The sequence below is a fragment of the Oncorhynchus nerka genome, linkage group LG22, assembly GCF_034236695.1.
Source record: "Oncorhynchus nerka isolate Pitt River linkage group LG22, Oner_Uvic_2.0, whole genome shotgun sequence".
Taxonomy (NCBI): Eukaryota; Metazoa; Chordata; class Actinopteri; order Salmoniformes; family Salmonidae; genus Oncorhynchus; species Oncorhynchus nerka.
Window position 1 is genome coordinate 92274673 of NC_088417.1, and position 13711 is coordinate 92288383.

Consider the following 13711-nt stretch of genomic DNA (forward strand, 5'->3'; position numbering starts at 1 on the left):
CTCTCTGGCTCTGTGTCTCTCTCTCTCTCTCTGTGTCTCTCTCTCTCTCTCTCTCTCTCTCTCTGGCTCTGTGTCTCTCTCTGTGTCTCTCTCTCTCTCTCTCTCTCTCTGGCTCTGTCTCTCTCTCTCTCTCTCTCTCTCTCTCTGGCTCTGTGTCTCTCTCTCTCTCTCTCTCTCTCTCTCTGTGTCTCTCTCTCTCTCTCTCTCTCTGTGTCTCTCTCTCTCTCTCTCTGGCTCTGTGTCTCTCTCTCTCTCTCTGGCTCTGTGTCTCTCTCTCTCTGGCTCTGTCTCTCTCTCTCTCTCTCTCTGTCAATTCAATTCAAGGGGCTTTATTGGCATGGGAAACATGTGTTAACATTGCCAAAGCAAGTGAGGTAGACAACATACAAAGTGAATATATAAAGTGAAAAACAACAAAAATTAACAGTAAACATTACACATACAGAAGTTTCAAAACAGTAAAGACATTACAAATGTCATATTATATATATATATATATATATATACAATGTACAAATAGTTAAAGGACACAAGATAAAATAAATAAGCATAAATATGGGTTGTATTTACAATGGTGTTTGTTCTTCACTGGTTGCCCTTTTCTCGTGGCAACAGGTCACAAATCTTGCTGCTGTGATGGCACACTGTGGAATTTCACCCAGTAGATATGGGAGTTTTTCAAAATTGGATTTGTTTTCGAATTCTTTGTGGATCTGTGTAATCTGGGGGAAATATGTCTCTCTAATATGGTCATACATTGGGCAGGAGGTTAGGAAGTGCAACTCAGTTTCCACCTCATTTTGTGGGCAGTGAGCACATAGCCTGTCTTCTCTTGAGAGCCATGTCTGCTGACGGCGGCCTTTCTCAATAGCAAGGCTATGCTCACTGAGTCTGTACATAGTCAAAGCTTTCCTTAATTTTGGTTCAGTCACAGTGGTCAGGTATTCTGCCGCTGTGTACTCTCTGTGTAGGGCCAAATAGCATTCTAGTTTGCTCTGTTTTTTTGTTAATTCTTTCCAATGTGTCAAGTAATTATCTTTTTGTTTTCTCATGATTTGGTTGGGTCTAATTGTGCTGCTGTCCTGGGGCTCTGTAGGGTGTGTTTGTGTTTGTGAACAGAGCCCCAGGACCAGCTTGCTTAGGGGACTCTTCTCCAGGTTCATCTCTCTGTAGGTGATGGCTTTGTTGTGGAAGGTTTGGGAATCGCTTCCTTTTAAGTGGTTATAGAATTTAACGGCTCTTTTCTGGATTTTGATCATTAGTGGGTATCGGCCTAATTCTGCTCTGCATGCATTATTTGGTGTTCTACGTTGTACACAGAGGATATTTTTGCAGAATTCTGCGTGCAATTTGGTGTTTGTCCCATTTTGTGAAGTCTTGGTTGGTGAGCGGACCCCAGACCTCACAACCATAAAGGGCAATGGGCTCTATGACTGATTCAAGTATTTTTAGCCTAATTGTGTCTCTCGCTCTCGCTCTGTATTTCTCTCTCATGCTCACGTGCTGTCTTGATGGAGTCGCTGGTGTGTTGGCTGATGGTCTGAGAATGGGATTACATGGTGTAGTGTGGTGTTGATGAATAGTCTCCTGTTGGACCATGGAATACTGGCGACATTGTGTTTGTGTGTGAGAGAGCGCACGTGTGTGTGAAATGAGAGTAATCCACCACGCTTCCATTGGTCTCTTCTCAAAGAGAAACACTGCATCCAGAGCTAGTGTCATATCTGATTCAAGATCTGCCTTGAGAAACAGTGTGTGTCCTAATTGGCACTCTGTTCCTTATAGAGTGAACTATCTGGAACCCAATGCTCCCTGGTGAAATCTAGTGCACTATAAAGGATGTAATGATTCACTGATACGCATTGGTCCCCGGTTCAAATGTTTCAGTGCTTTGGTCCCCGAACTTATTCAAATGTAGCATGCCATGGTCAGAAAGTAGATTCAAACGTTACGTTCACACATTTGTTGTTGTTCAAATGACCTTTTTGACCCTTTTGAAAATACCTCCTCTTTTGTGACAGCTATGTCCTCTCCTTAGTGTCAAACTAAGCATGTAATTATGTTGACAGTCATTGATCTACAAGTCATTTTGAATAACTAACAACCCCAGGCAATATCAGTAGTCTAGTCTAACGGTGTTCTGTTGAGACGGCCTGTTTCTGATCTGGCACATTGGTTCGCCACCTTCAGCATTCATATGTTTGTAACATGGCCTATAAAAGGCTTTATTAGTTGAGTGACAACCAGTGTAATTTGCTAGGTTATTTTTTTAATCAAATAGCTATAGAAAATGTTTACCGGAATACAAGCAACCGACCGTTATGCTACTACTGGAGACGCAACTCTCATCTGGCTTTATACAGTGGGGCAAAAAAGTATTTAGTCAGCCACCAATTGTGCAAGTTCTCCCACTTAAAAAGATGAGGCCTTTAATTTTCATCATAGGTACACTTCAACTATGACAGACAAAATGAGGGAAAAAAAATCCAGAAAATCATAGGATTTTAAATGAATTTATTTGCAAATTATGGTGGAAACTAAGTATTTTGATATTGACCAAAGTTTATCTCAATACTTTGTTATATACTCTTTGTTGGCAGATTTAACAAAAAAAAAGCATAATCTGAGAACGGCGCTCAGAACCCAAAACAGCCAGAGGAATAGCCGCCATTTTGGAGTCAACAAAGTTAGAAGCAACACCATAAATATTCACTTACCTTTGATGATCGTCATCAGAAGGCACTCCCAGGAATCCCAGTTCGACAATAAATGACTGATTTGTTCCATAAAGTCCATCATTTATGTCCAAATAGCCACTTGTTGTTAGCGTGTTAAGCCCAGTAATCCATCTTCATGAGGCGCAGGCACTTCGTCCAGACAAAAACTTGAAAAGTTCCATTACAGTCCTTTAGAAACATGTCAAAGGATGTATGGAATCAATCTTTAGGATGTTTTTAACACAAAACATCAATAATGTTCCAACCGGAGAATTCCTTTGTCTGAAGAAAAGCACTGGAACGAGAGGTAACTGTCAGGAGCGCGCGTCATGAGACCAAGGCACTATGCCAGACCACTGACTCACAGGGGTCTCATGAGCCCCTCCTTTATAGAAGAATCCTCATTCAAGTTTCTAAAGACTGTTGACGTCTAGTGGAAGCTGTAGGAAGTGCAACTTTATTCATATCTCAATGTCTATTCGGTAGGCAAAGCTTTTGAAAAACTACAAACCTCAGATGTCCCACTTCCTGGTTGGATTTTTCTCAGGTTTTCACCTGCCATATGAGTTCTGTTATACTCACAGACATCATTCAAACAGTTTTAGAAACTTCAGTGTTTTCTATCCAATACTAATAATAATATGTAATTATCATCTGGGACAGAGTAGGAGGCGGTTCACTCTGGGCACGCTATTTATCCAAAGTGAAAATGCTGCCCCCTATCCCAAAAAGGTTAAACATTCTAGTATAGTTAAATGGTTAACACACACACACATGGACACAGCGGTCTAAGGCACTGCATCTCCGTGCAAGAGGCATCGCTAAAGTCCCTGGTTCGAATCCAGGCTGTTTCACATCTGGCCTTGATTGGGAGTCCCATAAGGCGGCGCTCAATTGGCCCAGCGTTGTCCGGGTTTGGCCGGGGTAGGCCGTCATTGTAAATAGGAATTTGCTCTTAACTGACTTGCCTAGTTAAATAAAGGTTACACACACACTACACTGACTAAAAAGTGATTTTGTTGGCGTTCATTGTTTCATTGTTCATTTGTTCAGTCGTTTCATTCTCAACCAGGATTTCATCATACATGTCAAGCGGTGAAGTTTCAGCCTGTGTCTGCAGTCTTGTTGAGCGTTTCGATGCCATGAGAGGGCATCACGTCTGCTGCAGACGAAGTTGATGAGCTTATTTCTCCAGTCAGTTGTTTTGAATGGAGCTAGCGTGTGTGTTCATGCTTCAAACATGTTCTCAAATGCCATTGAAATGGCAGCAGCGGTATGACAACCAGCATGTTCATGAGCATGCAATACGACTTTCCTCGGTACAAAATCCTCAACGACCGACTGGGCTGTCGGACTCAGCATGTTCATGGAGCTGATGTCGCTGGTCCAAATGTCAGTTGTGAAGCTAACAGCAGTGACGATGTTAGGTTGACTGCTCGAACAACGCAGCAGACATTGTGGGCTAGGTTAGGAATGCTTTGTTGCAAGTGTAGCGTAACATTTTACATGGCATCATTACGTCATGTACCTACGTTGTACGGTGCACAGCAGCTCTGACATCGCCGTTAAATATACACGGGGAGTATTAATGATATGCATGTCAATCTCTCATGGCTCAAAGTGGAGAGGAGATTGACATCACTACTTGTTTTTGTAAGAAGTGTTGACAAGCTGAATTGTCGAGCTGTCTGTTTAAACTACTAGCACACATCTCAGGCGCCCATGCATACCTTATAAAGCTTGGATACAAATGCAGTGTCTTTACCTAGCTATCACAACAGATAGCTAGCCAGCGAATCATGCTAAACATTTAGCTAACGTTAGCCAGCGAATCATGCTAAACATTTAGCTAACGTTAGCCAGCTAGCTAAAAACGATCTAGGGGCTGTATGCAATTTATGGAGATTTATGGTTTCTTTGTTGTCTTGCAAGCTGTATAGCTGTGGCCATCTGGCTGGTATAAACAAGGGCTTCCAACAACAATAGCAACATTCGAGCAGCAAGCTATCTAGCGAACATTGACCAGACCCGTCAAACACAACTTTTGGCCTCACAGCCAGTTCCACTGCATTTTTTAAATTGTTCCCCTTTTAATGATTTAGACCTGGGACACTTACTTGGTGTGTGCAATTAGTTATCATGTAGAACAGAACCAGCAGGCTCCGGACCTCGTAGGGTTAGAGTTGAATACCCCTTGACTAGACCATAAAGAAACACACACAGACATGCATTGCCAAACAACGCTACTGCCACCTTATGGTTTGGAGTATATTAACAAGGCTGAGTGGCTGATGAGATTGACTGCTGACACTGTTCTGACACTCTCTCACTTGTTCTCTTTCTGTCCGTCTTCCAGCCCAGTGTTCTGATAGTGAGCTACATAGAGTCGGCGAAAGCATCATCCCAGTTTGGCTTCTATCAGCAGGCCGAATGGAAGCAGGACGATTCCATGATAGCAGTAGCGGTGAGTAATGCGGTGCAGTCACTTCTTGTGCTCTCTCGCTCTAGCTCTCGCTCTCTCTCTCGCTCTCTCTTTTGTTCTCGCTCTCTCTCATCGTAGTTGTTGTCTCTCTCTCCTTTTTCGTATTTACTTCGTATTTTCCATGGTGGAGGGTTAACGCATCGATTGTTTTATTCATTTCCACTGTTCTTCGTTTTGAGTTGTTTTATTCATTTCCACTGTTCTTCGCTTTGAGTTGAGGGAGGGTGGCCGGGGAGTTTGTTTGCGGTTTGGTTGTGGCCGCAAAGCTGTTGCTTTTGAATGGCTTCAAGTTCGATCCGGAGAATGGTGTCAGGGGGAAGTTTTGCTCACGGTCGGCTAACAGGTGGGAGTGGAATATATACATTCTGCAGCCAGAATGAATAAGGTGGTGGTGGTTGTTGGTGATTTCCACAGGTTATAAACTGAAAATGACGTCAGCGTTTTCCAAACGTTCCGTTTCACAAACAGAGGGCCCCTCTAGCTCTCAAGCCTTCGCGTTATCAGCACGAAGTCAAGGCCAGTCAGCATAAATCAACATTCCCGACCATTTGGAGATGGCCCGTTCCCACCACCTGGAGATTTGTACAACTGAATGAACTAAGGAACAGACCTACATTGTTACTAACTCCTGACTACATTATATACAATTGGGAAAGGGAGCAAGAGGGAAAACTCACATGTACAGTACATTATAGCATTTGGACTAGTCAGTTTCTGATTGGAATGTATACATAATTAGTCATTTCAACCATATTTTCCTCTATCAGTTTCCTTCCGTAGGTCAGTGTGTGTTTCTTAGCAAGGTAGAACAGCAGGTAAATGTCCACTTCAAGGTTAATCATGGGAGGGATGGTACGTAGGGTTTGCTAGCATAGATAGTTTGCAGTGTTTTGAGTGTGGGGACTTAGGGCACATTAAGTTTGCATGCCCAGGTAAGGCCCAGAGACCGGGAGCTAGTGCAGACAAGCACGACCAGCCGGCAGCGGGGGCTGGGACAGGTACATTTTATCCAGGCCAAACGTGGTGCAAAACCATGCCCACGTGAAACTTAGCCACATTCAAAGTTGCACTGAGACGGAAGAACGCCTTCAATACCTTTCATTTTGCATGTGAAGTTACGTTAAACTATTTAGCTTTCTAGTGAGTGATTGCAGCCAGACGGGCTGACAAGTTGGATAGCATTGACATCATGAATAGTTGCATTGTTTTTGGAGGTAGGTAAGCTGTGCAATCGCTAGCTTACAACTCCAATTGGGCTGAATCTGTCTAGTAGTGTTTGTCGTCTCGCGTTTTAGTGTGGTTGTCTAAGTGTTTACGAAAGGACTATTGATATACTTAGCTACATGACATTTGTGCTAGTTGGCAACTAAAAGATGCTTCATAGCTATCTCTAGCTGACTGGGCAAAACAAGCTCCGTTGATTCACTGTTACTGACAGTCATGTTGCGTCAGCTATCTACAGTCACTTGTTTCTTGTCTTTTCGTTTAGCTCATTTCAAATGAGGCCTGCGAAACTGCACATCTCTCGCAGTTGGGGAGGTGGGCTACTGGGCTTGTAGAGGTGAGTGGGGTTACAGCAGAGGCAGGTTGCTGTAGTAACGGATACTCCTCTGTTGGTGGAAGAGGAGAGCACCTCTGGAGAACGCTAAAAGGGCTGAGGAGGCCCGAGGAGGGTGCCACAGAAAAAGGAGAAGTAAAGTGGGAAATAAGAGTGTGGCTTGGAAAGGGCATGGTGGGCTCATCCCAGGAAATACTGCCTGGCATTGGGGAGGAGGCCCTGATCGATGTGCAGACAGGGGAGGAGGACGTTACTGTGCCAGTGGAGTAGGAGGAAGAGGGGGTGGGGGGGATGAGGAGGCCCTGATCGATGTGCAGACCGGGAGGAGGATGTTACTGTGCCAGTGGAGTAGGAGGAAGAGGGGGGTGGGGGGGGGGGGGGATGAGGAGGCCTGGATCCAAGGCTGTCAGGCGGAGGGCCCAGTATATACGATGAGAGAACTTTCTAGGTTCCTGAGGGAGACTTAACGGGAGACTTTACGCTGGAGTCTTACTTTCCTGATTCTGGAAGGTTTGTAAGGGAGGAAGAATTAAGGGTATGGTGCCGTCTCGCCCAGGAACCTGTATAGGCTTGGCTTCAGACTGCTTAAATTGATAGGCCTTTTCTTTTCACGGTGGTTTTGTGTTTCTCTGTTGGTTTCTGGTTGTGGTGTTTTCCCTTCTACCTCTTATGGAGATCTTCACATGTACGGCGTTAAGAGCGGGTTGCTGTGGGAGCATGTCAAAGAAAAACATTTACAAGAGACACAGTGATGTGGATTTTGGGGGGGGGGCACAGGTGCTGAGCCATGGCACAAATCTTAGTGCAGGGGTAGCAGTGGTCCCCACCTGGCATGGGTGTCAACATTCTCTCGTCAAAAGGAGGTGTGTAAGGGTAGGTTGTCAATGGTTAGAGCCAAAATCAATAATCTTGTATTTGTTTTCATAAATGTGTATGCACCTAGTACAAGGCGGGAGAGGGAGACTTGTTTTGCAGTCTAAGGCAGTAGTTCGCACATTTAGCACAGGGCGAGGTGTTTGTGTTGGATTGGAAATAAATACCGGAATAGTGAGCAACCACATTTGGGCTCAGCAAATGTGTTGTATGATGATCTGAATAAATCAATCAAATGTTATTTATGAGCAAAAACCGAGCCTTAAACCCCGTAGAGCAGGAATGCGGATGTTGAGCCGCGTGGCTAGGAAAAACTCCCTAGAAATACAGAAACCTAGAGAGAAACCAGGCTCTGAGGGGTGGCCAGTCCTCTACTGGCTGTACTGGGTAGAGAGGAACCAGGCTCTGAGGGGTGGCCAGTCCTCTACTGGCTGTGCCGGGTAGAGAGGAGCCAGGCTCTGAGGGGTGGCCAGTCCTCTACTGGCTGTGCCGGGTGGCGATTATAGGAGTACATGGCCATTAACCTCTCTGGTACAAGTGGGACGTTGGCGTCCCACCTCGACAACAGCCAGTGAAATTGCAGGGCGCCAAATTCAAAACAACAAATCTCATAATTTAAAAGTATTTTACACCATTTTAAAGATACACTTCTCCTAATTCCAACCACAGTGTCCAATTTCAAAAAGGCTTTTTGGCGAAAGCAGAACATATCATTGTTAGGTCAGCAACAAGTAACAGAAAGCGGTCAGCCATTTTCCAACCAAAGAGAGGTGCCACAAAAAGCAGAAATATAGATCAAATTAATCACTAACCTTTGACGATCTTCATCAGATGACACTCCCAGGACTCAATGTTACACAATACATGTATGTTTTGTTCGATCAAGTTCATATTTATATCCAAAAACTTTTATATCCAAAAGTTTACATTGGCACCATGTTCAGAAATGCCTCCAAAACAGCCGGAGAAATTGCAGAGAGCCACATCAAATAACAGAAGTACTCATCATAAACTTTGATGAAAGACACATGTTTTACATAAAATTAAAGATAAATTGTTCTTAATGCAACCGCTGTGTCAGATTTCAAAATAGCTTTACGGCAAAAGCACAATATTCAATAATCTGAGAACAGCGTTCAGCCACAAATGCAAGCCATACAGTTACCCGCCAAATTGTGGAGTCAACAAAAGTAATAAATAGCATTATAAATCTTCACTTACCTTTGCTGATCTTCGTCAGAATGCACTCCCAGGACTCTCACTTCCACAAGAAATGTTTATGTTCGTTTATGTCCATATTTATGTCGAAATACTTCCATTTTGTTTGCACGTTTAGTTAACTATTCCAAAGGCACAATGCGTGAGCGCAAAATCCAGACAAAGTCGAGTTCCATTACAGTTTGTAGAAACATGTCAAACGATGTTTACAATCAATCCTTAGGGTCTTTTTATAATAAAGCTTCAATAATATTTCAACCGGACAACAGCATATTCATTACAGAGGAATCTTTAGGATGTTTTTATCATAAAGCTTCAATGATATTCCAACCGGACAATTCCTTTGTCTTTAGAAATGAAAAGGAACGTAGCTTGTGCTCACGACCGCGCGTGACTAAACTCCAGGCTTTCAGCCAGACCACTGGTTCAAACAGCTCTTATTCTCTCCTCCTTTACAGTAGAAGCTTGAAACAACGTTCTAAAGACTGTTGACATCTAGTGGAAACCTTAGGAAGTGCAATTTGACCCCATAGACAGTATATTGGATAGGCAATCACTTGAAAAACTACAAACCTCAGATTTCCCACTTCCTGGATGGATTTTCCTTAGGTTTTCGCCTGCCATATCAGTTCTGTTATACTCACAGGCATTATTTTAACAGTTTTGGAAACTTTAGAGTGTTTTCTATTCAAATCTACTAATTATATGCACATCCTAGCTTCTGGGCCTGAGTAGCAGGCAGTTTAATTTGGGCACGCTTTTCATCCAAAATTCCGAATGCTGCCTCCTACCCTAGTAAAGTTAAGCCCAGATTGTTGTTCAACATGTTCAAACGTTCATAGAAGACCAGCAGGGTCAAAGAATAATCACGGTGCTTATAGAGGTACAACAGGTCAGCACCTCAGGAGTAAATGTCAGTTTGCTTTTCATAGCATTGAGAGGTTGATACAGCAGGTGTGTGTTTGGGGGGGGGGGGGGGACAAGGCAGCACGACCGGTGAACAGGTCAGGGTTCCATAGCAGCAGGCAGAACCACGAAAACTGGATCAGCAGCACGTCCAGGGAGACGGGGACTGCCCGGAGTCATAAGGCCAGGTACTCCTGAGGCATGGTCCTAGGGCTCAGGTCCTCCGGTAGGGGAGCGAGAGATGAGATAATTAGATGGATCATACTTAAGTTGACACAGGACAACAGATAAGACAGGAGAAATAGACCAGATATAACAGACTGACCCTAGCCCCTCGTGACAGTCTATTGCAGCATAGATACTAGAGACTGAGACGGGGGGGTCAGGGGACACTGTGGCCCCGTCCAACAATACCCCTGGACAGGACCAACCAGGCAGGATATAACCCCATCCACTTTGCCAAAGCACAGCCCCCACACCACCAACAGAATATCAACCGAGCACTAACTTAATACCCTGAGTCAGATCTAGTGAAGGACTAAGTATCCCAAGCAGTATACGTGGTTGGGGTGGGTGTGTACAGCTTGTTTGGATCGTATCTATACAAGAATCAGAGCAATATGCCTTTGGGGGTCTCCATTCGCCCAGTAGGGTTTTTGGACCTTCATATTGCCATGGTTCACAGTTCTTTGTTTCATCAGGTCCCCGGCAGGCATCCTAATGGAAATGACATGTAAAGCTCTTACAAGCTTCCACTTTTTGCTCAAGCTTCTACGGCTTTTGGGAGAGGTGGAAACAGCAGAAGGGGGAGTTTCAGTCTCTCAGTCAGTGGTGGGATGTAGGTAAAGCCCACATTCTGTTTTTTTGTCAGCAGTATACAGCTTCCTCTTCAGAGTCCAGGAGAGGACTGGGGGAGCTTGAGGTTGGCAAAAGTGAGGTGGAGGCTGAGCTGGTGGGGCAAGGTAGGGAGGGGCTGCAATCTGATCTGGCTGAACTACGCAGGGACCTGTGGGATTTTTTTCAGATTAAAAGGAGCACTTGTAAGAGCTAGATTTTCCATGTTGAGCGAGATGGATGCTCCCAGCTCTTTCTTCTTTGGGTTAGAAAAAACCCAAAGACGTTTGTCTGATGGGCCTGTAACTTCTGTTGTGGAGATGAGAGAGTGGGCTGTGGAGTTCTACTCTGATTTCTATATGGCAGAACTCTGCCATCCTGGGTGTTCTCAGGTTCTGCTCACAGACCTTCTCAAACTCTCTCTTTCGCAGAGGAATGGAAATTTCCCTGGGCTTTCACAAACTCGGCTGCAGTCTCTCAGATTGCCCCCGGCTGCACCCCAGGGGTCGATGGTCTACCTGTTTATAAATCGCTGAACAGGACTTGTTTTTGCGAGAGTGTGTCGGGGTGGGGGATCTACTGCTAAGCTGTAGACGGGCAGGTTTGACTCTCCTGCACAAAAAAGGAGACTGTAGGCCTGTAGCATTGCTCTGCTAACAGACTCAGTTGTACGCAAGGAGAAAACGCACTGTGTATCACAGACAAGCTGTTCGTAGTCAGGGACATGCTGGATCTGTCAACGCTTTCAAATGTGAACTTAGCACTGGCTTCCTTTGATGGGTGGACCATGACAATCTGTTCAATGTGTTTTGGTTGGGGGGAGAATTTTGTGGCCTGTATTAAAATGTTGTATGCTGGGGAGCGGTGTTCATTTTGTGGAATGAGAGACTGTTGATCATGTTTTTTCAGTGTGTGACAGGTTAATGCCTTTACTGGTGCTGCTGCTGGGGGGGTGATTGTGTGGCGATTGTGGTGGTGTGTTTTTATGGAGGTGGTGTTGGCAGTGGTTTTAGTGTAATGAGGATGTCTCATTAAAGGCAGACAAATCAGTCTCGTTCCCTCTTATCGTAGTTGAGGAAGTCACTCTCATCACTGGTCTTGCAGTTTTTTAAAAATCTGGTCCTCTGTAGTACTTCTCTGCGGGGGCCCATCGCGTGTGGGGGCCCATCGCGTATATGTGTGTGTGGTATGGCAGGGCCCCCAGCGATGGGTTGTTAGGTCATTAGTGTGTGGTGACATCACTGTACTGGTTCAGTCTGGTTACGTGTTCATCACAGAACCGTGCAGAAAACAATGTCAAAAGAGAATATCCAAGCCAGTACAGTTGAGTTTGGTTTGGGCATGATAGTGTGGCTCGAGTCAAACAGAGAGTGATGTTCAACATTTCAGTGAGTCCATGGAGAGATATTGGTACTCCGTTCCACCATTGCTTCATGTGAAGAACAATGGTTGAAACCACAGAGCATGTCGGTTATGGTTCCAGGCTAACATCTCCCTGGCTCTTGCACTGTCTGCACCCAAACCACAGCCCCAATGACGATGGCTGCTCTTCTGTGTGAGCTCCAGTAATGATTGAGAGGTCACTGTTCCTCCCACTGATAGGTGCTCTGTTTTTTTTTACATCATTCACGAGGGGGCTGATAAAGTGTTCCATCTCTTCCAATCCCCATGGATAATCTGCACTTCTGTTGGAAGTAGAATGCAATAGTGTTGCTCTGGCCTCTTGTTAATGTGGTTGCCAGGCAACAACGACATGCCATGTGAAGGCCGTCTGCGGTGTGAAAAACAAGTGTTTTACAATAAGTAGCCTTCTTTCAGCTGCCTGTCCCTGAGCTGAGCTGTCTACAGGCCTATTAACTATAGCCTCAAGTCCAGTGGGGATAACAACTGCTTGTAAGAAAGTGGACTTAGCTAGGCTCTGACCCTCTGCCTGTAGCAGGACTAACAGTCTCTGGTATAGTAACTATGCCTATAGCTGGACTAACAGTCTGGTATATTAACTATGCCTATAGCAGGACTAACAGTCTGTGGTATAGTAACTATGCCTATAGCAGGACTAACAGTCTGTGGTATAGTAACTATGCCTATAGCAGGACTAACAGTCTGTGGTATAGTAACTATGCCTATAGCAGGACTAACAGTCTGTGGTATAGTAACTATGCCTATAGCTGGACTAACAGTCTGGTATATTAACTATGCCTATAGCTGGACTAACAGTCTGGTATAGTAACTATGCCTATAGCAGGACTAACAGTCTATGGTATAGTAACTATGCCTATAGCAGGACTAACAGTCTATGGTATAGTAACTATGCCTATAGCAGGACTAACAGTCTGGTATAGTAACTATGCCTATAGCAGGACTAACAGTCTGGTATATTAACTATGCCTATAGCTGGACTAACAGTCTGGTATAGTAACTATGCCTATAGCAGGACTAACAGTCTATGGTATAGTAACTATGCCTATAGCAGGACTAACAGTCTATGGTATAGTAACTATGCCTATAGCAGGACTAACAGTCTGGTATAGTAACTATGCCTATAGCAGGACTAACAGTCTGTGGTATAGTAACTATGCCTATAGCAGGACTAACAGTCTGTGGTATAGTAACTATGCCTATAGCAGGACTAACAGTCTGTGGTATAGTAACTATGCCTATAGCAGGACTAACAGTCTGTGGTATAGTAACTATGCCTATAGCAGGACTAACAGTCTGTGGTATAGTAACTATGCCTATAGCAGGACTAACAGTCTGTGGTATAGTAACTATGCCTATAGCAGGACTAACAGTCTGTGGTATAGTAACTATGCCTATAGCAGGACTAACAGTCTGTGGTATAGTAACTATGCCTATAGCAGGACTAACAGTCTGTGGTATAGTAACTTTGAATATAGCATGTGGGGATTATGAGTCTAAAAGGATACAACAACCTCCGCTATTCTGAGAGGCTTTGCAGAGACACACACACACACACACACACACACACACACACACACACGAGATAGGATTCCAGCTGTTTGTATGTCCCTTTTTGTTTATTTTGTGTCATCGTTATGATGACTCTGTGTGAAGCTCTGGATTTGATAGATCAGAATGTGGAACATAGTGTCTGGCCAATGG

At 44.4% G+C, this 13711-nt stretch overlaps 1 protein-coding gene across 1 annotated transcript in view; it reads left to right on the forward strand.

Annotated features, from left to right (window-relative positions):
• Positions 1-13711, forward strand: part of LOC115104831 (guanine nucleotide exchange factor subunit RIC1-like) — a 99640-nt gene that overhangs the window by 18921 nt on the left and 67008 nt on the right. Inside the window, exon 2 of the mRNA XM_065007574.1 lies at positions 5074-5181. Coding sequence (XP_064863646.1) covers positions 5074-5181 — 108 coding nt within the window. The remainder of the gene's footprint in view (positions 1-5073; positions 5182-13711) is intronic.